General features: G+C 39.8%; 1 protein-coding gene across 3 annotated transcripts in view; it reads left to right on the forward strand.

Annotated features, from left to right (window-relative positions):
- Positions 1-1,353: 1,353 nt before the first annotated feature.
- arap1 (ArfGAP with RhoGAP domain, ankyrin repeat and PH domain 1) overlaps positions 1,354-19,943 on the forward strand; it is a 60,242-nt gene continuing 41,652 nt past the window's right edge. For 2 of the 3 annotated variants that reach the window (XM_085379461.1, XM_085379459.1), the window contains exons 1-2: positions 1,354-1,510; positions 14,720-15,808. In XM_085379461.1, the coding sequence (XP_085235587.1) occupies positions 14,802-15,808 (1,007 nt within the window). In that variant the 5' untranslated portion in view covers positions 1,354-1,510; positions 14,720-14,801. Of the gene's footprint in view, positions 1,511-12,411; positions 12,532-14,719; positions 15,809-19,943 lie in introns of all 3 variants that reach the window. The other variant, XM_085379460.1, reaches the window with a different exon arrangement.

Raw genomic sequence — 19,943 nt, forward strand, 5'->3', positions numbered from 1 at the left:
TTTCCAGTTAAGTCCCCCCCGCTGTATCCTTACCGTAGATCCTAATTGGAATGAGTAACAGGCTCCCACGTCAGTGACTTGTTGGCTCAGTCTGGCTCCTGAAGACTAAGATGTATTACCCTTTTTGCTCATCCACCCCCTGAGTGATGGGGCCTCTCCTATGACTCTCCCAGCACACTTAAACAACAAGTGACACACAGGCACAGAGAGATGCACACACACCTAGATAACAGTAGTATTAAAGGTTTGACAGAGCTTAACATGTGACCTTTTTTTGTTCACGTAACCTCCCAGCGTGATGTGTTTTGCTCATGGAGCCAACTGGGGCATCATGATTTATGATGAGAATGTAATGCCCCCCACCCTTATCTTGTGAATCTTGCTAAAAATGGAACCACTGGGATCATCTTTAATAATTTAAGCCTGAGTTAGATTCTCTTCCTGCTTTAAACATGGTTTCCTCTTTTCTATTTATAAGAAAATAAATGTTTAAGTTCAATATCTTATGTTGATTGGTTGCCCCCTGCTGGTTTGTCTGAGTTCTACAATTGTAGTTAAATTTTTTTTAAATCAAATCTGTTCAAATATATTTCTGTTTATAAACGCAGTAACCTATTTATATTTTATTCCTTCTTAGTTAAATTTACCCTTTTTAATTTTTCATATTTATTTCCTATCTTATTCATAGCCTTTTCCTTTTTTGTTTTCTTTAGGTCACGAGCAGTTGTCCAAGCATTTCACTACATATCGTACTGTGTATGACTGTGTACGTGACAAATAAAATTTGAATTTGAAATTTGAATTTATTTTTATAATATTAAACCCAGAAACACAACCTAGTGGAGCCGTACACTGGACAGAAACCTGTACAAATAAATATTACTTAAATATTACTGGTTATAATACTTGTCATTTGTTTATTTGGTATTTGTTTTGTTTGTTTATTGATGTCCCCCAACCCAGAAAAAAAGTATAATAAAAATACAGTGTAAAATTTTATTAGCAGTCCCATTGAGGGTTATGGGGATGGTTTTAGTTCTCCAAAACACGCCGACTTTAAGTAGAGTATTTGCAATAGCAGAAGTTAAAAAAATACCACTGCTCAGTCTTTTTTGGTATTGTGTGTAAAAAGTAAGCGGTGTATGGGGAACGTGGATGAAAACTAACTGGGTTGTCCAGTCTTTCTCGATGGTCACATGACGGTCTTACGGAAATTCTTCGACAGTAAAATTATCCGCGTTAAGGCAGAAAGGACAAAGGTGTAGCCTTCAAAGTAAAACAAACAGTCGGCTAAACTCGCCGCGGGTCTGTTTATTTTGAAAGGAAAGCACTTCCTTCACTTGCACGTAAGTGCGGATGCATGCGCGTAGCCGCTGTTGCTCTTCAACAGTGAGAAAAAAATAAAGTGTTATTCGCTGTTCGGCGTCGCAGTTGTGTCTTCTAATCCCACCTCGAAGGCAAACCCACTCCTGGCGTGTCTCAGTGACACGGACACTGACGACTTGAAAGGGTAAGTGGATAACAGGTGTTTAAAAACTATTTTTTCCTCCAGCACAAGAGAAACTTTCCTCGAGCCACTGCTTAGAGGAGAAACGTGAACTCAGCGCTTTTAAACGCACTCACTGTGAGGGGGTCCACACTAAAAAAAAAAAGGTTGCTGAGGTTATTTTTAGGCGCAGACTGTTAGCTCTGAATTTATTACTCAGCGACGCATGAACCTATTCTTTTTTCTAATGTGCTTCAGCGACTGTGTCCACTTCTGTCTTTAGAAGTAGACTAATTGATGAAGAAGAGTTTGATTGGCTTAATGTGAACTCTTTAGCGGTTTTCCCAGACTGCTCTATTTTTTTCTCTGGTAAAAGCGAACTTGCCTACGACGGGACTGTTTATCCCCAGTGGAATTCATTATTTCTAATCTGGGCTCCATTACACGGATGGTTTTAAGATGAAATCAGTTGTTTATAGATGGAGTAACTGGTTCCCAGCTTGAGACGAAGGAAGCATCTATAGAAATTCTCAGAGCTGTGTACGTAATGGAGCAGGTGGATTTTTGTGACAGGTGATCATGCAGGCTTTAGTACAGCAGATCCCGTAGTTGCACAGTAGTTGCGGAAGATTTCTTAAACAGCTTATTTCTGCTTTTTTTCTCTCTCTCACAAACGGACAAGAGTCACCTTATGAACAGAAGTTCATAAGGTTTGATCAATAGTGAAACTGTAAACGTGTTGGCAGATAAGTTATTAAGAACTACAGACGTATGCTTTTCCTGTTCCTTTGAAATAATTTCCCTTTTGATACAAATGTGCTCCGTGTGATTTACATTGAAAGGTTAATAACATTTGGCTGTGGGTTCAGGGCTTTAAAATAGATTGCATTTTTGCATGACTGATTTGATCAGTAGACCCTTAAAGTTGGTGAATACAAATTTTTAAGTAGTTTTTTTTTCTTTCTTCTTTTTGTTTTGCTTTTTTCTTGCTGAGGAAGAAGTTCTTCAACCATGAAAAACGATGTTCCTCTTCGTTGTGGTTCACTAGATATGATTGTGCTGCAGAAGCCTCCTAGTTGCAAAACTGTAAAGTAAATAAAAGTCAGTCATTTTTATCACTGCCATATCAAAGATTGAGCAAGGCACTTCGTCTTACCATGGAAAGCGGATACCGATTTATCGCTCTGAAGGGCAAGCCAAAAAAAAATCCACCCATTAAATGTCATTTTTTGCAGACTGGCAAAAATCGCTATCAGACAGTATCATGGCCCTACTTATTGGTCCTGCAGTGAAATGGGAAATGACTAAGTATGTGGCTGTCTGCTTGGGCTTTCCTGTGCATGCTGAGCATCACATACTGTAATATTAAAAGATGCATATCAAGACGCAAATACACATCTGTCTGTCTCTATAAAATGTGCCTTCTATCACACAACGGGAAGTCTGGAATAAGCCACGGCTTGCAAATCATAGTCAGAAGTTTTAACTTGGCAAGATTTCTTTAGAGGAAACCGTTATTGGCACTTATGTCATGTTTGAGATGCAGTGTCGGTTAATATCTATCATCGTCTTTCTTTATCCACTTGTGTCATCAGCTTTTGTGCCTTTTTTTTTCTCCTCTCTGTCTCACTCGCACACATGATTGTTTGCTTCTGAATAACCCTGAAACGAGGTGAGAGGACACTGACCTTAGCAGACAACTGAGCGTTTCATATTTTAAGGTTTTGAAAGTGTACAACAAACAGCTGTCTACACCGGACTGAAATTAGAAATCTGCAGCCTTAAATGAATCCCTCTAATTTCAGCCAAATTTTGGCTGGCAGTCCAAACAGTGCTGGGAGTCTGCTTTAGTCAAAGGAGCTGCTTGAATAAATGCAGTAGGCAGGAGAATTCACATTTACTGACTTGTTGTTGTGTTTTGTTTTGTTTTTATCAGAAGGCTGCTTAAAAATTACAGCTTCAGGTTTGATTTGATTTAAATGAAGGTTAGCCTAATAGCATCAGGAGACTCTTGTTCATGTTAACTAAAAAAAAAAAAAATCCCATCAGCTTAACTTTTGTTTCACTTCTTACTTTTTATCTGAGATCTTTATAAACTTAACAGTGAACTGCCTGAGTGTAGTGTAGTGACTACCTGACGAGCAAAAGATCCCCAGTCCTTGACTGGGAGGAGGCACAAATCCCTGAGAGGGGAGCTTCAACTTCGCCAATACAAATATGTGGATCCCTCTGCTGTGATGACCCCTGAGGGTTTAGTTTAGTTGTTTAGTTGCACCTCGTGAGGTAGAGCAGGTCCTCTATTATCAGGTAGCTCTCCGATTTATTTAGTCCCAGAGGAAATTATCTGAAAAATTTCCTCTGGGACTAAATACATTGTGTGTGAATGGGTGGATGACTGGATATGTAAAGCGCTTTGGGGTCCTTAGGGACTAGTAAAGCGCTATATGAATACAGGCCATTTACCATAAATACATTAATAATATGTTCTGATTCTGATGATTGATTCTGGATTCATCAGAGTATGAATGTGTGTGAATGTTAGATAGGAAGCACTTAGATATAGAAAAACATGCTTGTGTGAATAGGTGTAATTGGGTGAATGAGCCATGTTGTATAAAGTGCTTGAGCAGAAAATTGCTATATAAGAACCAGTCCATTTACTATTTACCATTTTCGACAGGCCTTAATCATTTGGCTAAACGTGCCTGGGTCGAGTCTACACATTGCGCAGTTTTTATCTTTTCCTGTTGTCAAACAGTGCGTGTGATTTTTACATAGTGGCGGCCTGTGTCTTACACACACTGATGATTTAATTTGGATTGTGCTTTACTTCAGATAACTTTGGTGCAATTCTTAGGCTAAATATAATAGTTTGGTTAGGTTGGGTTGCTGTGGGAAACCTTCTGAAATGTTGCAGCCCTGGGAGTAAGGGGTAAGTGTGTGTGTGTGCATGTGTGCGTGCACACATAAGGTTATTCACTAGAGGACATTGTTAAGATGCATTGCTGTGCTGGCTGCACTGAGTCACTATTCAGTCCTAATTGAAAGTGGGCTGAAAGCAGCAGTGTGTCTGGTGATGGGTATCTGACTCATGTCTCTTGTATATGCTGTGTTTTTCAGCAGCTCCTATAAGGACGACATCCGTCTAAAACTCTGGAGATTAAATGAAGAGTTAAGGCAGTGCAAATCGTTAAAAGCTGGTATATTGAGCAGCAGCCGTAGAGCAAGCAGCTTCATTCTTTACCACCTGATCTGAAAGATCAGACAGTGTTACAGTGAGAAATTCATTATGGACTTAGTCATTAAGTCCATTAAGGCGAATGCAGATTTGCTCCATGTTAACTGCATGTATTGTATTGTATTATGTTTTTGAGTTAGATCTCACTGTAGATTGTAGGGACTTTAAAAAAAAAAAAGTAATCTTGGCCTGTTCTCCACAGACTTGCTTTTCAGTCTTAATCTAGGAAACAAGGGAAGAGGAAGAGAGAAGGAAACTATGAGTCCCAAAGGACATTGACCAGCATCTAATGGATGATGTTGTAGTTACTCTTGTATAATATGTTTCTCATTAGTTTTTGTTTTTAGTACACCAAATTGGACACGTTCTATATTTCTCAAACACATCATGGACATTTCTGTACTGATGTACATGGATACTGTGGCTAACAGTAATGATACTTTGCGTTATGGCCTTTTTCCATACACAGTATGAGTAGAAAGGAATAGAAGTTTTGAAGTTGTACTGATTGTACTGGTTTTGTAGACAAAGGAATATGATATTTGGATTGTATATCGATCTGATCTTGACTAGTGTGATGGTGACAACAGCTTATCTATTGAACCATCTATTTAATTCAGTCCTCTGCTGGCTAAGCCAAAAGTCATCAGTAGTTATTAATAGGTAATCTGATCTTGCATTGAGAAAACTAACAGGTGGTATTTCAGAGTAACAGTACCAGCAGCTTTATTTTAATCTTTGCCCTACTGTAGTTTGTGGCTTTACTGTGGTCAACTGGCTCAACTGAAGCGTTCAGATGACTTTGTTTTCTTTTTTGACAGCTCCTTTCGCTCTGTGGCTCTGTCTCGTAGGTTCTAAAGGTGTATCACTTATTGGGAGTTTTCATTGCACTCACTGTAGCATAGTGTCTGTTGATCAACTCGATTGATAGAATTTCACTTCACCTCTTTCTTGTCAGTTTCAGTCCACATGCGATGCAAATGTGTATGTGTGTGTGTAGTTGTATTATCAGTAAGACTGAAAGCAGAAAAAGGAGAAACTGGGACAACTTTAGTAGTGATTTTAAGCTGAAATGAGACTAGAGCAAAAAAATATGATAAACAGAAAATATTTGATGTTGACCTGTATGCTTCGGTGACGAATGTAGCTCATTCATTAAATGCTGGCATCAGATCTGTGCTCAACATCTGCAGGTACCCTAAGACAGGGCACTGCTAACTTAACAAAAGTAGGAAAAAATGGATTGATGCATTGCTACTAATTGTATCAACTGATGTTATCCATTTGGAGGGATAGCTCCTCACCACCATGTAATCCCCATAAGTGCCTTTGAAATAAAGTGACAGTTAAATGCTGTTAAGGTATGCTTTGGTTGGGCTGTTTGGCTGTAATTCAGCAGAGTTGTTAATGCTCATGCCAGGACCAGCTGTCCTGCTACCAGATGTTTGGGGTTGGCCTGTATCTTTGGGTTTAGAAGAATTCCCACTTGTTGGAAGGCTTTTGTTGTTGGCAGGCTTAGGAAGTGTCAGCTTGACCCCGTCGACTCTTCTCTCTGTTCCTCCTATGCTACTCTGCCCACCCCTTCAGGATAACACGAACAGTTACACAGGAGACTGACTTTTGGTAAATTCTGGATTTTTTTTAAATTAAAATTTTGGTAAGTTCAGGAATTATACAAATACCAACTCTGTTAATAGTCTTCAGCATTATTAGAAAACATTTCCTTTTGACCCCTGAGAAAAATGGCATAAAAGAAATTGTGACTTGTGTAACACCAAAGTGTAGTGGTTTAAGAGTGATCATCTAGATTGTAATACATCCCTAATTTGTAAACACCACCAGTGGGTTGAAATAACATTACTTCATAGTATGCCACATATCAGGTCATCATAATCTGGTATCCTTTGCACCTTAAAAAACTGCTTAACATTATTCATAACACAACCATTGCCTGTATGTCAGATATACATTTACGTATATGTTTGCTTCCACGTTATGGGGATTTAATCTGTTGTGATTGCATATGTCCACTTAAATAGTTTAAAATTTACAACATGACCATATTGCAGGGGTCCGTGTGTTGATGTGATGGTATTGCTGATTACATCATTGTTTGCTTAGTTCATGGTCCAGATTTTGACCAACAGTCATTTTGAATATCTGTGAAATATACTGATATTTATCAGTATCACTATTTAAAATATTTAGTTTGTTCAAAAAGTTTGTGTCAAGTCCAAGTTTATTTCTATAGTACATTTTAAACAGCCTCAAAGTGCCATACAAGTTATACAAAATATACACATAAATGTAACAACACTGAATCAGCAATAAATGTACACTAAAACTCAAAAGAAGCAAGTAAGACTGCGTTTGCATAATAAAAGCTAGGATACTCTGCTCAACTAGACCTGAAAGCAAGAGAGTGGGCAGCTCTTATGTAAAGAGGTAAGTTGTTCCAAAAATTAGATCCTTTTCAGGGATTGTTCCCATCTCCTCTGCTTTTAAGCCTGGATCTTGTCCAAGAAGAGCTGGTTCATAGACGCCAGTGGCTGGTAGAATTGTAGGGTTTCAAAAGTTCTGTAAAGTAAGTGGGTGCCAAACCACTGAGATGCTAAAAAACAAGCAATACAATTTTAAACTGGACCCTGAAATTGACTGAAAGCCATTGCAAGAAGGCCAGTAGAGGTGTAACGTCATCACAACGTTTCTTTCCGGTCAAATCTCAAGCTGCTGCTCCGAAACTTGCAAGTAGGACTCAAAGCAGGGCTCGCAAAAGTCCCTGGTAGCCCAGACACTCTTCAGTTTTTGGTAGCCCAAAATAAATTTAAGTAGCCTGAAAAAAAGGACAATTTTTTTGATTGACTTAAAAAAAAGAGTTAAAACACAAATTACAACAACTGTATAAAAATTACAATCATTAACTCAAATACTTTGTTCTAATTGAACAGAAGTTTCTATGAATTTGTAAGAACTGTGTAGAACATGAATCAGTCTGTGTCAGATCCTGAATCTGAAATTTCCACTGAAGTCAAGGGTAAGAGGAAAGTGGAACCAAGATCTAGGCCATTTGCTTTGTTTGCAAAGACTGCTATATTTTGCCAAAGGTAGTTCACTCTTTGCAACATAGCACGCTGTTCTAAACAGCTTTTCTTCTGCGTTTCTTCTGGACTTCTTGTTGTGCTTGGTTTATTTTTGGTATGTTTTTTGCAATTGGCGTTTGTTCTGGGAAAGATACTGCAGACTGAGCAATAATGCATTTCTCATGGGTTCTAATGGGGTCTTTCTTAAAATTACTGGTCCCAGTAACAAAGGTGCTTGTCGACTCAGAAATCGAGGGAAACTCAAGACACACCCGGCAGAACATCATGTTATTTAGCTCGTCATATTCATATTCCATGAAACCAAAAAAGCTGCGCTTTTGTTTTTGCCTCATAGTCTGATTTGTCATAACTTTAACGTTTTGTGATCAGCTTTTCTTTGGCTGTCCCTTCTTCACCCTGACCTGTCTTATTTAGCTGAGCAGAACTAAAATACCTGCGTAAATCCATCTGCTTTTACACACACACTTGCATAATGATCAAATTCAAATTCAAATTCAAATTTTATTTGTCACACACACACAACCATACACAGTATGACATGGGGGTGAAATGCTTGTAGCTGTACAATGCCCGACCATTAAATGACAGAAGAAAAGTTTTACAATATTTACAATTTACTACAAAAATTTACAAATTAACTTAGGAATTTACAGTAAAGAATGTGCAAATAGCAGAAGAGATTATAAAGATAAGGATTATAAATTATAGGAATTATAGGATTATAGGAAATGTGTGGTGGTGCGTGTGGTGACGTGTGTGAGAGTCCAGTCTTATAGTGACGTGTTTGGGAGAGTCCAGTCCTACACCTGGTTCAGGGCCCGAATAGCCTGGGGGAAGAAGCTCCTCCTCATTCTCTCTGTTTTGGCCTTAAGGGGGAGCGGAAGCGCTTCCCAGACCTCAACAGTGAGAAGAGTCCATTGTTGGGATGGGAGAGGTCCATCATAATCTTCCTAGCTTTGGACTTGCACCGCTTGGTGTAGATGGACAGCAGGTCAGGGAGCTCTGATTGAATGATGCGTTCTGCCGAGCGCACCACCCTTTGCAGATCTCGTCTGTCCTGCTTGGTGATCAGTGATTCTCTGTGCAATCAACCTCTATCACATGTTTAAGCTTGCTTCACTTGACACGTTTGAATAGTAAGATAAGCTACTGAGTGATAAGACGATGTCAGAGGAATTGGTGCGCAATTAATCTGTCGCTCACCAATCAGTAGCTGCCGCTCTCTATTCACAGTTTGCGTGATCGCAAAGTGAAAGTGAAGCAAAAAACAAGCACAAATTCAAACGCGATTTCAATATGTCACATGTTGACAGTGGCTCATCGATGCCAATGACATAATTGCCTAGCTATGTTTGCCAAAGAATGCAAAAGCATTGACATACTTTTTCTTTCTATGATAGCCCGACGGGCAGGGCTGAGATGAATTTTTGTAGCCCGACCGGCAAAATCGCTAGCCCCGGGACGTCGGGCTAGCGATTTTGCTAGCCCTGCAAAGGCATGCTGGATTATACTTCTCAAATGATGTCTTCTGTGTAGGCAGTAGGGCTGGAGTAAAGCTGTGAAAAAGCTATGTGTTTCTGTGGTTTACCCAAGCCTATAGATTACACTCGCAGCAGCAAATGACAAAAATATGTGTGGCAGTTCATTTGAATTGCAATTGTAAACAGGTGATTGAATTCACCATCACTTAAATGCAGATTTAACACGTACACATTTCAGTGTAAAACTCACTTCTCGTTCTTTTCTAACGGGGTGAGGTCACGTGTTGCACTGTGGAACTGTACAACTTTGCAAGTGCAGTTATCAGCCAGTCAAATGTTGCTCTTTGAAATGCTTTAGTACTGCCACTCGCTGATCAAAATTGATTATGAAAATACTCCAAGAGAGCTCCTTCTGTTGTTCTACATCAAAATGAAGGAGAAGACGATTGTAAGTAATCTGCCCTATTGTTTATGAATAAAGTTAAATACATTCAGCAAGCCTGGCCGGTACTAATGGCTAATCGAAGCTTGATTAGCTTGCTTTGTGATTTATTAGTTGCTCTTGGTTTCATGATCACGCCAGCAAAGATCACGCATGTAAAATGTTGAAGCAATCTGTAAAGTCATTGTTCCAAAAGCTGAGCTGTGATGAAGCAAGCATTGAGAAGACAAGTTTACACTATATTTATTTTGAATACATTTGCAATGAAATGAAAAATACAGAGGGATACATGAATGTGCTTCGGGTGTTTTAGTATGCACCTTCAAAAACGCTCACATAAAACCGGAACGGCCGAGGCTAGAAATGTGGACGACTAGTCAACTAAACGTCAAACAGTTGCTGCCCCATGCTAGTCAGCTCACAAAATACTGGTGGGTTAAACATCTTATTCTTATTTTAGTAATGCACTAAACGGTTAATGGTTCAGAGATATTACGACACCCCCAGTCACTGTCTGCGGCTGCAGTCCAACAGACGTCAGCAACATTTAAAACACGATCTGAGTAATGAGGATTAATTAAGCTCCTAGGATCACATGTAGTATTTTGGGGATTTCTGTCTTTTAGACTAGGAGTCTAGTCTAACTTTATTTTCTCTTATTTAAATGACTTGCAGATTATACGCTAGGCTCAGTGAATGTGATTCTAGTCCATGCTGGGGAATGTAGTGGTGGATACAGCAAGGTTTATGCTTTTCTAGACTGTGTTGTTACACATTCAGCAGTATGAGCATGTAAGTGAAATATTTAGTCTTCGAATTAGAACAAAGACTCTCCTCACTTTTTAAAAACTAGCACAAGACGTGCAATATAAAAAGCTTGTTTCTTAGTTTTTAAAAACCACATGACTCATAGTGTGACAACTGGCCATACAATGGTAGTCTTTGCATTTTCTTTTTTAAACTGTGTGGCATACTGTACGCAGCCCTGCCACACTATTTATGTGGTGTGTTTACAAGTACAACAGAGGGGTGGTAATGTGTTTTATGTGTCACCAACATTGTTGCTAAGAGGCCTTTAAAGTCTTTTAATAAGCGATAAAGTTCAGTAGACATCGCTTTGTCTCATAAATCAGTATTATATACTTAAAAACTGCAGATTCAGACAGTAGATGAGGTTAAATTTGATGCCAACCAGCACTGTGATGAGTGCGGACAGTGGAGCACCCTGGGTGTCTCTGTGTGTTGGATTAATGGTGAAATTGAGGCGCCCCTCACACAGAGACGCACCTACGCACAATATCATTAGGTGAGCACTTGTTTTAGAGTGTGTGAACAGGCTCCAACAGTGGGCCTTGACCATGTTTTTCCTTCCTGCTTGTCAGTATGTGCGTGTACTCGCCTAGGCAACAAAATGCCCCATTGTGGAGAGCACAGAGACCCTGTTATTGGCAGCTCTCTGAGTGGGAGGGAGGGGGAGATGAACGGAGAGGCAGATGAATTGAATTCAAATTGCTGACTGGAAACTGAAGGAAAAAAAAAAGAGATAAATAAAAAGGAGAGGCATAGAGAATAGGAAAAAGGAAGTCGGGGGTGATAATCAACCTGAATTTGCAGAATTAAGGAGGAACCTGATATTTTCTGTGTTCACGCACACTCTTTGTCAGTCTTTTCAGCAGTTAAAATAACACATTAGCAGTTTTGTGAATATTCTGTTTTGGTGTCAAATTAAAGATCACAGTCAGGTTCATCTTTCTGATTATAGTACAGCAATAGGTTCAGGTATGTTTAGACTAGTGAACTGCAAACACAGGAAGCATTTATCAAAGTTCATAAGTATTTTGCTTAGAACAGCTTTAAGTCTTAATGGCTTAAATTTTGAGGTTTTGGTCCATATTTACATGATAGGATCAAACAGTTGTTGCTGATTTGCTGGCTGCAAATTCATTTTGAGATTCTTCTGTTCCACCACATCCCAAACGTGCTCTATTGGAGTGAGAGCCAGTGACTGTGGATGCCATTTTTGAGTACAGTGAGCTCATCGTCATGTTTAAGAAACCAGTTTGAGATGATGCAAATGTTGTGTTATCTTGCTGTAAGCAGCCACCGGAAGATGGGTACACTGCAGTCATAAAGGGATGGACATGGCCAGCAACAATACTCAGATAGGCTGTGGTGTTAAAATAATGCTCAGTCAGTACTAAGGAGCAAGCTACCTCCATGCCTAAATGCACTGAGTTGCTGCCATGTGATTGGCTTAGTTGCATTAATGAGCGTTTGAACAGTTGTACCCAATAAAGTGGCAGGTGAGTGTCGGTTGAATAGCAACCTAATTAAAATTGCCTTCAAGATGCAGACAGACTTAGAACAGCTGACAAAGTAATGCTTTTTAGGTTGAGATGCACAAACTGATATCAGCTGACAGAAGCTAAGCGTTTCATGATGTGATGCATGGGCACAATACTCAAGATTACATATTTCAGCAGTATTGTTTCACTTCTCTACTTTACATCTGCTTTTACCTTTTTCATGTCTTGATTAGTGCAACGGAGCCACTATTGAGGGGCTACAGATGTTTATTGAGTTAAACAGGCACAACTGTGAATGATAGCGTTAAGCTTAACTGCAGTGTTCATGTTTACCACTTATTGTGGTTTTCCCTGCAGACACTCACACAGATGCCCAGATGCAGCCAATCATGGGCTTCTCTGCAACAAAGTGCTGATTTAAGATGGTGAAAGATGCTAACACTTGCTGCTCACTTGTTAGACACTTCGCTCAGTTTGGTGAGTAACGCCTCTGTGAAGGGGCTGAAGACCAATCAGACTGTTTTTCATTGGGCTGTTTTTTGAGTTCCTCAATTCAAAAATGGGAAGCATTTTGATTGGAGAGAAGAGAGCAAGATTCACACCGTCTGTACGCTGTGCTCTGAGTTGTTAGAGGAAACTTTGGACAGGAAATGAAATGCATCACATTGGCAGCCGGTACACTGTCTTTTATCATACTGGGCTGGTGACTATGACTTCACTCAACCTTAACAACTCTCATGTCTAATCACCAAACCGAATCAGGTTTATATAATGCTTTAAATATTTTCTCTTTTGCATGTTCTGTTGCTAGTCAGTGAGCTGAAGTGTTTGTTAATCATGCTTAGGTGTGTATCTTTAAATTTTAAACTTGTCAGTAAAAAAACAAAAAACTAAACAGTTTCTATCAAAGGAAAACTCATAACCATCTTGACATGATGTTACATCTTCTGATGGCCTTCACTAATTATTGATGGATCAGACCAAGTTAATGAGCGAACCCTCCCTTTAGTTTAAACTCAAAGACACACCTGTTAAGTTTTGCGACCGGACGTTTCACAACCTGTCCATAGTTTGACTGCCCACCAATATACCCACAACAGCCCTTGTGGTCATGGAAGTAATAGAAATTCTAGTTTGGTGTAGTCCTACTCTATTTATTTTCTGATATCCGCCGTGTGATACTTGCATGCAAACTTGTGACGAGGAAAAGTTCTTACCGTAAATATCATATAATTTGTGCAAGTCAAATGTTTTTAGTCTTATTAAACATATTTTCTTGTTATGTGAGATTTGGAGAATAAAGTATAAACTTTTTTCTTTTTGAATAGTATATTTTCAGTCAGGCATGTTTTTGTTTTTTAGTGAGCTGAACAGAAAAGAGGTTAAACTCATCCACGCATATTTTATTTTTTCTTGTGATTGTATCAAGTGAAATATAGTTTTGTGTGCGAGGGTGTGCGGAGGAAAGACTGTGTTTGCGGCTCTTAATGGGAAACCGACAGCTTCCCCTGTGGTCACAAGTAAGAGGCAGGAAGATAAAAGGCAGAGTGACTGCAGAAGGTTTTTGACTATCGATTTAGAAAAGCTTGTACCTTCCCACGTTATAGAACAGTCAAGAAGAACTATTGGAAATATTTTTACGCTCACTGAAGTTGTGCATCGGTATAGTCTTTATTGAGCCATTGATTGTGGTTGTTACGTTTTTGTGCCGTGTGAGTGCTGGTAGATGACATCTACTGTTAATCAAAGCCCAACATTTTCCCAGATTTGCGTAGAAGCTGTTCTTGAACATTTTGAATACAGACACAAAGTGCCATATCTATATTATCATAAAAATCATCCTCAAAACTAGTTAATTTATTCCAAATAAGTCAGTTTTACTTTACTCCAAAACATTAGGGTTAGTGTTTAGGCCTTGGGTCATCACCGGTGATGAAAAAATAAAACTTACGGTAATACCTTGATGACAGTGCTATGAGGAATTTTAGTGGTTTGCAGGAAGCTGAACATGACTGAAAGGCTTACGGAGAATTTAGAGACATGCTTTCTGTGCTAATACTCATTGTGCCACTTACACTTCCTCCCTTAGTAGTCTGTTGCGATAGTGCAACAAAACTGACTAGTTTAGAAACTTAAAGAAAACATGTTTAGGCAGAGAAATGCAGACTTAAGGGGCAGTTTCTTCTACTTTGTGTTCAACCTTTTTATACACACACATGTCATTGGACTAATGTGACACCACTTATAAGAATGACTGAACTACTGTTGAATTTTACTGTTGTGGCGACTCAACTTCCTCTTCTACCTGGGAAAGAAACATCCACCACATGTTGCATATAACTTTTCTGCAGTTGTTTAGACACTTAATAAAAATAGCAACTTCTTGAATTATGGCTATGATTGCACTATTCATTACTGATCACGATTTATCTTTAGAACCACACATATTAATTCAGGCTGACATATTTCCCGAGACAGGATTTGCCGCATTCATACTTGCATGACACACACAGACAAACTAAAATAACACAAACCACAAACTAAAACAAGGTTTTCAGGAAATCATTTAAAAAAATGTCATTGCTTTGGAGAGTTTTTGTTTTAATTTTTGCTTGTTCCTTGATGGGATGCATTGACACGTCTCCTTGTTCTGTCTCTTCTGCAGGTTGTGTAACCATGATCTGATGCATTAAGGTCTGCATTTTCTCCGTGGACTCTCACGAGCAGCACATACAAACACATCAGCAATGTCTCTGTCTGAATCCTGTGCCAATGTGGGGGAGTGGCTGGGCGTACTTCGCCTGGAGCAGTATTCCGATGCATTTCAGAGTGCCGGATATGCAACATTACAACAATGTCGCAGCCTCACACCAGAGCAACTGGAATGCATTGGTATCACCCTGCCAGGTCACCAGAGGCGCATCTTGGCAAGTCTGAACAAAACACATGGGAATCATGACGCTCACACCATCGGACCGTTTGAGAGATCAGAGGAAATGGGACAAGCTGAATTTCTGGGGGGAGATAGACCATTGCCTGTCCCACCATGTGAAAAATCTCTCCTTCAGGACAATGTGAAGCAAGATGGAGAGACTTTGAGACCTACACCTAGGAAACGAGAAACGCCAGTCCCCAGAGAAAGACAAGTATCCAGAATGCAGGAGAGCAGCGGTGAAGGAGAGAAGCCAGTTCCTGGGAAAAGACAGATGGTACCTAGAAATGACGGGGAGAAAGAGAGGGATGGAGGGATAGATAGAGAGAGGAAGAAACCTGTGCCAAAAGAAAGGACTAAGTTTCGCTCTACTACTCCAGACAACTTGGACCCTAGCCCCCCTCCAGCTTTGGACACTTCTTTGCCCCCTGTTCCCCCCCGAAGCACACCAAACTGCCCTCCACAGCCCTTCACCTTACCCCCTGTTCAAACCTCTGGCTCCCCTAAACTGGAAAGACGAGAGGTCAGGGCTCCAGCTTTACAATGCCGATCTGTGTCCCCCAGTTCCACATTTACACCCCCCCAACCACCATCCCACCCTCCAGACCTCCCTTCTACTGCAAATAGGCCTCAGACATTAGCCATTCAGCCGAATGCCCAATACCTAACTGTCGATGGAGGAAGAAAATCTTCACCTGTTTCTCCCATCCACTCCCCTTGCAGTAGAAGTATTCCACCTCTTCCTCCAAAGGCAGGAATAGCATCTAAAGGCCCTCCACCAATCCCTCAACGGTTTCCTGTTCAGTCTCCCAGAACTCACAGGTAAGGCTCCATTTGAATGCAGATGCCTCATTTTGCAAAAAGATGCACATTAACCACTGAGTTTATTACAGGTAAAAAAAGATGAGCCTAAAAATATGATAAATCCCACAGGCTAGCGCTTGCTAGCTGTCTCCCTCACAAACATAAACACACATGCTCTCACCACCATTATCTGTATTACCACTGTTAACTATGTGTTTTGATAAGTGATCAAAAACCCTCTCAAATGTTACCAGTGGATTGTGGCGCCATCTACAGGCCAAGCTTGAAAAGTGCATCTCTTGTGTACTTTACCATGATGACACACAAAATGTTACTGGGGACTTTTGAACACTTCCTGAAAGTAAAATTAGACACTTCCTGAAACTGAAGGGTCGCAGCACACTTGACTGGACAAAGTTCTGTGGCCTTCTGAATACGGAAATACGTCGACAAGGCTTCATCTGAACAAACTGCAACCCCTGTGTGAAACTGTAGTCTATTTTAAAGTTGCTCTTAACTTACTACTGAGCCCTTTCTGGTTAGTGTTTGTTTTTTTTCAAAGGTTCTGTGGTAAGCGTTTCTGCCCTTATGAGTTAAAGTTTTGCGCAGGGAGTGTTGTTTGGCAGTTTCTTCATAGTCATTTTTACATTGATGTGTTTGCAAAAGTGTGAATTTCCAATTAGCACACTGAAGGCCACACATTTCCTCTTAAGCAGCAGAATTTTCAGCTGCTTTCACTGATGATACTTTGGCAGTAATATGTTATATCTCAGTTTGTGTAAATCCTTCTGAAATCACACCGGCTGAACAGCTTTTTTTTCTCCCTTTTTTCTGTATTGCTTTAATGAAAGGAAACCAAAGCTTTGACTCCAGTACATTTAATAGCACATTTATTATGAGCAATACAAGTATGTTTAAAAAGGAAACTGGCTTTTACAGGGAGGAAGCCACGGTTGAGGGCACATAAGCAGTAAAAAAAACTGTGACAGACATGGAGGGGAAAGACGGTGAGGATTAAAGGCAGAGAGCACAGCTACACTGTGATGCATTACCAGGAACTACTGTCTGAGTTTTTGTAGCCTTGAATATTCACACACTGTTGTTGCTGCATTGCCTCCTCCCCCTTTTGGTTAACTAGTTTCCTCCTGCTTTGTGAAGAGTTTGTGAAGAGTTTGTGTTTGTATCATCATGGAAGAGGAATCCTTTTGAGCATGTCAGGACAGGTAACATTTATATAAATCATATCTGTATCCTGTCTATGCTTATTTTTAGCATTCACTCTCTCTTTCCCCCGTCGACACTCTTCTTGCTGTGGGTTTCAAAACAAGCAAGCCTTCCTTTTTCTTTTCTATAGTTTGCTTCATCTTTTCTGCTGTGTTGGTGATGTTAGTGACACTTCTGTTGCACCTACTCCATGAATTTGTTTTACCTTCACAAGAATAAGGCTGGTTACAATTGCAGTGATACTGGATGAGACCCTTCTCTTGTCCTGGGGCGATAGATGTGCTTTGGAAACTCAAACTACTGTTATGTTATCTGTATGTCTTTCAAGAAATCAAGTAAGGCAAGTTTAAGATGGTATTCTGGAGAGGCATTCATGGCATGTTTAGCTGGTCAGGTGTATTTCTAAGACAAAAACTATGTTCTTAGCTTTGCTGTTTTTCACTTTCAAAAGTGACATAGTAACTGTTTTCTTCAGACATAAGCTATGAAGTATCTGAAATGCTAAGTCTAGCTTGCATTAAAGACCACAGTAACTGTGCTGTTAACACATATGTTAGCTTAGTGTCAGCACCACGACTTAAACTGCACTGTAGTCATTTTTGTCACAAGAATAATTCTGCAATGCCTAAATAAGTTAAGAGCTATGCAGTGTGGGAGGACAAAGGAGCAGTCGTTGTTTCTTCAGCCAACTGTCATATGTGAGCTAGCCGAGTCGTTAAATATAGAATCCAAGCTAGCAAAACCCCTCTCAGCACTCTTCCTCTGAGAAAAAGGAGGAACTGTGTCAATAAGGCAGTTTCCCGTCATTGTGAGGCTTTTGCATGTTTTTTTCTGGGGTTTTTTTGAACTGAGGTATTTTAATAATTTCAAAGATAGTTCTTGTATACAGTCTTTAAAGTTGAATGTTTAGTATGAGTCTAGTTACTTGATAAAATTCTACTTTGAACCTGCTGCCAAGTGCATGAAGTGTGTACTAATTTGTCCACAGGCACTGCTTCCTACATAAATGATACATGAATGGTATTTTTTTTAAGTCAACAGCTCAGCTAATGCAGATGTTAGAAGAGTGATCATACCTAATAAGCACTCAATTCCTGTGTTCATTCAGCCCAAGGGCAATTTGACTTGGTGGTTTTTCACAACATGTCAGTGTTGAATGCTCAACTGTCTGACTTTTAATGGGAGCCAGTAAACAGTAATATTAGGGGGTGTTTGTGACACTTTCAGAGTGTATTTATTTATTTTTTATGAAGTAAAGGTGATTTCCCCTCTCATACAGAGCTAATATTTGTGAGCTAATAATCTGAAGATTTGTTTTGCAGTCTTCATGTTTCATCTCACTGATCGTTTTTATGAGAACGAAATCCAAACACATAAAAAAAATATGAGGAATAAAGAGGAACTTTCACAATACTGGATAGACAGAAACCAGATGTGCATGTTCACTCCTGACTTACCATCAGCACAAAGTGACGTACATGCGCTGTTCGGTTAATGCGTTCATTTTGCAATCTTTGGCTTGGTGTGCATTCATGACTAACTCTTAAGGCCGCATAACTGACATACTATTTAGGAATGTGTATGTTTGGCATTTAAAAAAACAATTGCATGAGTAAATCGAACATGATCTGCGACAGTGTTTAATGAATCAGTGTGTGTAATTTCCCTTAATATCAGGTCTGAGCATGCGTGTATCTTGTGCATCTTTGGTGCAGAACAAGATGATATTTCAGCTAATATCAGTTATCATGCAGTTGAAAGGGCTCAGTGAGGGAAGTAAAGTACTGCTTGGTAGTGTTCACAATGAGGGTGAGTTTGTGTTAGATCTAGATATCGTACGTGATAGTGTTAATAGGGCTGTCGTTCAAGTGAGGTTGTCTATACAAGAGGGCAAAACTATAATGGTGTCGGTGTTCACGCTTATCGATGGCGTTTGCAATCTTTCGCTGTCTTTGAGAGATATTTCTCAGGTTTCTTTGTGGAAATATTTTGCCTTTGTGCAATTAGTGAGTCTGTGGTAGAACCATATATGGTGTAAAAGATGGACCTAGCCACCATGACATTAGCCACTGGTTTTGGACTCTACATTTTGAAGCTTTTTAAAATCAGACTCTGGCTTAAGTCGTGGGTGTCAAACTCCAGTCCTCGAGGGGCAGTGTCTTGAAACTTTTACATGTGTCCCTGTTGTAACACACCTAAATAAAATTATTAGGTCATTAGCAACAGTTGACTGCATGCTGTGGTGGCAGTTCAACCCTTTGATTCATGTTACAGCAGAGAGAATGACCATGGTGCAATAAAAGTACTTTTAGAAGTACATTTTTCCCCAAACACTTACACTGTAAATTTACTTGAGTAGGGTTGGGGTTTGCCACCTCAGCATGCAGTCAAGTTCCATCCACCCCTGGTTTAAGTGGATGAGAGAGAGGAAGGGCGGCTCTGACAGTGACAGTTTGGTGTCAGCATGCATTTTCGTGCTACTGATATTCCCCCATTTTGAAGCACGGTGCCACCAAGTGTTTTAAAACTGACTTGATATTTTAGTCAGTATGACCCAAAATGACGGCCTGAGCAGATAAACGCAGTAGGACAGTGTTGAAAGAGATAAAGCCAGAAAGCTGTTTTCCCATAGACTTCTATCACTGTCTGTCAGGGGAAAAGCAAACGTGTCCTTTAGATAGACTCCAGGTTTTTAGGCACTTATGCATTGGCTTCATTCTTCCAACCTGAAACGTATTTCCAAGTTTTATATGGTTTGGAGCTAGCCTCAAGTAGCACCTAGAGGGAGATTTAACACTTCCATGTCGGCTTCATTTGTCAGCTCTGGAGGTTGACCTCTTTTATAGATGGATTATACATCCTGTTGGGATTAAGCGTGAGAAATCCAAAATGTATGTCGGACACTCAGCCTGACCTCATAACTTTGATA

Source organism: Rhamphochromis longiceps, linkage group LG14 (assembly GCF_057381845.1).
Source record: "Rhamphochromis longiceps isolate RC_006_pf linkage group LG14, R_longiceps_female_GT1.1, whole genome shotgun sequence".
NCBI lineage: Eukaryota > Metazoa > Chordata > Actinopteri > Cichliformes > Cichlidae > Rhamphochromis > Rhamphochromis longiceps.